Source organism: Calidris pugnax, unplaced genomic scaffold (genome assembly GCF_001431845.1).
Source record: "Calidris pugnax isolate Ruff unplaced genomic scaffold, ASM143184v1 scaffold1261, whole genome shotgun sequence".
NCBI classification, from domain to species: domain Eukaryota; kingdom Metazoa; phylum Chordata; class Aves; order Charadriiformes; family Scolopacidae; genus Calidris; species Calidris pugnax.
The window spans coordinates 2,851-8,097 of record NW_015091815.1 but is presented as its reverse complement, the minus strand read 5'-3'; the positions used below and the strand labels follow the sequence as shown (position 1 = coordinate 8,097).

Below are 5,247 nucleotides of genomic sequence, written 5' to 3'. Positions count from 1 at the left end.
GAGGTTCCATTCCCACCTTCTCTGTGATGACCCCATGGCCACCGATGTCCTGTTGACCCCGTTGTCCTCCTCATGTCCTCATTGTCCCCGTGTCCCCAAGGTCCTCCAAGGTCCTCCCTGTGTCCCCAAGGTCCTCCAAGGTCCTCCAAGTGTCCCCAAGGTCCCCCTCATGTCCCCAAGGTCCTCCAAGTGTCCCCAAGGTCCTCCCCCTGTCCCCAAGGTCCTCCAAGGTCCTCCTCATGTCCCCAAGGTCCTCCTCGTGTCCCCAAGGTCCTCCAAGTGTCCCCAAGGTCCTCCCCCTGTCCCCAAGGTCCTCCAAGTGTCCCCATGGGTCCCGTTGACCCCATTGTCCTCCTCGTGTCCTCATTGTCCCCGTGTCCCCAAGGTCCTCCAAGGTCCTCCAAGTGTCCCCATGGGTCCCGTTGACCCCAAGGTCCTCCCCATGTCCCCAAGGTCCTCCAAGGTCCTCCTCACGTCCCCAAGGTCCTCCTCATGTCCCCAAGGTCCTCCAAGGTCTTCCAAGTGTCCCGTTGACCCCATTGTCTTCCTCGTGTCCTCATTGTCCCCGTGTCCTCAAGGTCCTCCAAGGTCCTCCAAGGTCCTCCAAGGTCCTCCTCATGTCCCCAAGGTCCTCCAAGGTCCTCCCCCTGTCCCCAACGTCCTCCCCCTGTCCCCAAGGTCCTCCAAGTGTCCCCAAGGTCCTCCCCCTGTCCCCAAGGTCCTCCAAGGTCCTCCAAGTGTCACCTTGTCCCCTTGTGTCCCCCCACAAAGGTCATCAAGCAGCTGATGAAGAAGGAGTTCACCCTGGAGTTCTCCCGCGACCGCAAGTCCATGTCCGTCTACTGCTCCCCGGCCAAGGCCTCCAGGGCCGCCGTGGGCAACAAGATGTTCGTCAAGGTGGGCCTCCATCCCCACGTCCCCACCACCCCGCCCCGTGGGGCCACCTCCTCGCTCCCTGGGGCCACCTCCTTGCTCCATGGGGCCTCCTTGCTCCATGGATCCACCTCCTCACCCCATGGATCCACCTTCTCACCCCATGGATCTACCTCCTCATCCCATGGGACCACCTCCTCTCTCCATGGGGCCACCTCCTCACCCCATGGATCCACCTCCTCACCCCATGGATCCACCTCCTCATCCCATGGGGCCACCTCCTCGCTCCATGGGGCCACCTTGCTCCATGGATCCACCTTCTCATCCCATGGATCCACCTCCTCACCCCATGGGGCCTCCACCTCACCCCATGGATCCACCTCCTCATCCCATGGGGCCACCTCCTCGCCCTATGGGACCACCTTCTCACCCCATGGATCCACCTTCTCACCCCATGGATCCACCTCCTCACCCCATGGGGCCACCTCCTCGTTCCATGGGGCCACCTTGCTCCATGGATCCACCTCCTCACCCCATGGATCCACCTCCTCATCCCATGGGGCCACCTCCTCGCTCCATGGGGCCACCTTGCTCCATGGATCCACCTTCTCATCCCATGGATCCACCTCCTCACCCCATGGGGCCTCCACCTCACCCCATGGATCCACCTCCTCATCCCATGGGGCCACCTCCTCGCCCTATGGGACCACCTTCTCACCCCATGGATCCACCTTCTCACCCCATGGATCCACCTCCTCACCCCATGGGGCCACCTCCTCGTTCCATGGGGCCACCTTGCTCCATGGATCCACCTCCTCACCCCATGGATCCACCTCCTCATCCCATGGGGCCACCTCCTCGCTCCATGGGGCCACCTTGCTCCATGGATCCACCTTCTCATCCCATGGGACCACCTTCTCACCCCATGGGGCCACCTCCTCGCTCCATGGGGCCACCACCTCACCCCATGGGACCCACCTCCTCACCCCGTTGTCTCCTCCCCCGTAGGGTGCCCCCGAGGGTGTCATCGACCGTTGTAACTACGTCCGGGTGGGGACAACCAGAGTCCCCTTGACCCCATCCGTCAAGGAGAAGATCTTGACCGTCATCAAGGAGTGGGGCACGGGGAGGGACACCTTGCGCTGCTTGGCCTTGGCCACCCGCGACACCCCCCCCAAGAAGGAGGACATGGTCCTGGAGGACTCCTCCAAGTTCGCCGAGTACGAGGTGATCTTCTGGGTGATGTGGGGGGGTCCTCTTGGGGGGGCATGGGGGCGTTAAAGGTCCATGAGGTCATCTCGGGGGGGTTCTTGGGTCCACGTGGCCCCATAACCACGTTCTTGGGGGGGTTCTTGGGTCCATGTGGCCCCATAACCACGTTCTTGGGGAGGTTCTTGGGCCTTCAATGGGGTATGAGGTCATCTCGGGGGGGTTCCTTGGCCCATGTGGCCCCATAACCACGTTCCTGGGGGGGTTCTTGGGCCTTCAAGGGTGTCTGATGTCCCCTCCTTGGTGTCCCTTGTCCCCTGGAGGTCCTTTGGTCCCATCTAGAACCTTCTCTGGTGGGTTCTAGGTCCTACAAGGGGGTCTCACTCCATTTTGGATGGTTCTTGGCCCCATATTGACCTTTTTTGGGGACGTTTTTGGTCTTTTTGGGTGTCTGATGTCCCCTCCTTGGTGTCCCTTGTCCCTTTTGGACCTCCCTTGATGCCATCTAGAACCTTCTCTGGTGGGTTTTAGGTCCTACAAGGGGGTCTCACCCCATTTTGGATGGTTCTTGGCCCCATATTGGCCTTTTTTGGGGGACTTTTTGATCTTTTTGGGTGTCCGATGTCCCTTCCTTGGTGTCCCTTGTCCCTTTTGGACCTCCCTTGATGCCATCTAGAACCTTCTCCGGTGGGTTCTAGGTCCTACAAGGGCGTCTCACCCCATTTTGGATGGTTCTTGGCCCCATATTGACCTTTTTTGGGGACATTTTTGGTCCTTTTGGGTGTTCGATGTCCCTTCCTTGGTGTCCCTTGTCCCCTGGAGGTCCTTTGGTCCCATCTAGAACCTTCTCTGGTGGGTTCTAGGTCCTACAAGAAGAACCATCCCCATTTTGGATGGTTCCTGGCCCCATATTGACCTTTTTTGGGGGGACTTTTTGTCTTTTTGGGTTTTCGATGTCCCCTCCTTGGTGTCCCTGGTCCCATATGTCCATCTAGAACCTTCTCTGGTGGGTTCTAGGTCCTACAAGGGTGTCTCACTCCATTTTGGATGGTTCTTGGCCCCGTATGGACCTTTTTTGAGGGACTTTTTGGTCTTTTTGGGGTGTCTGACGTCTCTTCCTTGGTGTCCCCACCCCATCCCACCCCGCCCCACAGATGGACCTGACCTTCGTGGGCTGCGTGGGGATGCTGGACCCTCCCCGCAAAGAGGTGATGGGCTCCATCCGCCTCTGCCGCGACGCCGGCATCCGGGTCATCATGATCACGGGGGACAACAAAGGGACGGCCATCGCCATCTGCCGCCGCATCGGCATCTTCGGGGAGGAGGAGGAGGTGACGGGGAAGGCCTACACGGGCCGGGAGTTCGACGACCTCCCCCCAGCCGAGCAGAGGGAGGCCTGTCGCCGGGCCTGCTGCTTCGCCCGGGTGGAGCCCACCCACAAGTCCAAGATCGTGGAGTTCCTCCAGTCCTTCGACGAGATCACAGCCATGGTGAGGAGGAGGGGACACCAGCTGACGTGGTTTTGGGGTTCCATCACCATTTTCAGAGGTTCCTGGGGGATTCCGTAAGGATCTGACGTGGTTTTGGGGTTCCATCACCATTTTGGGGGGTTCCCATAAGGATCTGATGTGGTTTTGGGGTTCCATCACCATTTTGAGGGGTTCCTAGGGGGGTTCTGTATCAGTTGGACGTGGTTTTGGGGTTCCATCACCATTTTGGGGGGTTCCTGGGTGGTTCCCATAAGGATCTGACTTGGTTTTGGGGTTCCATCACCATTTTGAGGGGTTCCTAGGGGGGTTCTGTATCAGTTGGACGTGGTTTTGGGGTTCCATCACCATTTTCAGAGGTTTCTGGGGGGTCTCATAAGGATCTGATATGGTTTTGGGGTTCCATCACCATTTTGGGGGGTTCCTGGGTGGTTCCCATAAGGATCTGACTTGGTTTTGGGGTTCCATCACCATTTTGAGGGGTTCCTAGGGGGGTTCTGTATCAGTTGGACGTGGTTTTGGGGTTCCATCACCATTTTCAGAGGTTTCTGGGGGGTCTCATAAGGATCTGATATGGTTTTGGGGTTCCATCACCATTTTGAGGGGTTCCTGGGTGGTTCCCATAAGGATCTGACTTGGTTTTGGGGTTCCATCACCATTTTGAGGGCTTCCTAGGGGGGTTCTGTATCAGTTTGACGTGGTTTTGGGGTTCCATCACCATTTTCAGAGGTTTCTGGGGGGGTCTCATAAAGATCTGATATGGTTTTGGGGTTCCATCACCATTTTGAGGGGTTCCTAGGGTGGTTCCCATAAGGATCTGACGTGGTTTTGGGGTTCTATCACCATTTTCAGAGGTTCCTGGGTGGTCCCATAAGGATCTGACGTGGTTTTGGGGTTCCATCACCATTTTGAGGGCTTCCTAGAGGGGTTCTGTATCAGCTGGACGTGGTTTTGGGGTTCCATCACCATTTTGAGGGGTTCCTGGGGGGTTCCCGTAAGGATCTGACGTGGTTTTGGGGTTCCATCACCATTTTGGGGGGTTCCCATAAGGATCTGATGTGGTTTTGGGGTTCCATCACCATTTTGAGGGGTTCTTAGGGGGGTTCTGTATCAGTTGGACGTGGTTTTGGGGTTCCATCACCACTTTGGGGGGTTCCCATAAGAATCTGACGTGGTTTTGGGGTTCCATCACCATTTTGGGGGGTTCCCATAAGAATCTGACGTGGTTTTGGAGTCCCATCACCATTTTGAGGGCTTCCTTGATGGTCCCATCAGGATCTGCCGTGGTTTTGAGCGTCCACCACCCTTTGTAGACCCACCACCCCCTCTTCGGGTGACCCTGGGGTGCCACCCCCACCACCCCTTGGGTGACCTCCCCCTCCCCCACCCCACCAGACAGGAGACGGGGTGAACGACGCCCCGGCCCTGAAGAAGGCGGAGATCGGCATCGCCATGGGCTCGGGGACGGCGGTGGCCAAGACGGCCTCCGAGATGGTCCTGGCCGACGACAACTTCTCCACCATCGTGGCGGCGGTGGAGGAAGGGAGGGCCATCTACAACAACATGAAGCAGTTCATCCGCTACCTCATCTCCTCCAACGTGGGGGAGGTGGTCTGGTGAGACCAGTTGCCTCCCAGTTGCCTCCCAGTTCGGCCCCAGTTGGTCCCGTCTCTCCACC

General features: G+C 58.3%; 1 protein-coding gene across 1 annotated transcript in view; it reads left to right on the top strand.

Annotated features, from left to right (window-relative positions):
- Nucleotides 1-771: 771 nt before the first annotated feature.
- LOC106900095 (sarcoplasmic/endoplasmic reticulum calcium ATPase 1) overlaps nucleotides 772-5,247 on the top strand; it is a gene marked incomplete at both ends in the record, with an annotated part of 6,235 nt that continues 1,759 nt past the window's right edge. Inside the window, 4 exons of the mRNA XM_014962082.1 lie at nucleotides 772-897; nucleotides 1,882-2,100; nucleotides 3,237-3,572; nucleotides 4,965-5,180. Coding sequence (XP_014817568.1) covers nucleotides 772-897; nucleotides 1,882-2,100; nucleotides 3,237-3,572; nucleotides 4,965-5,180 — 897 coding nt within the window. The remainder of the gene's footprint in view (nucleotides 898-1,881; nucleotides 2,101-3,236; nucleotides 3,573-4,964; nucleotides 5,181-5,247) is intronic.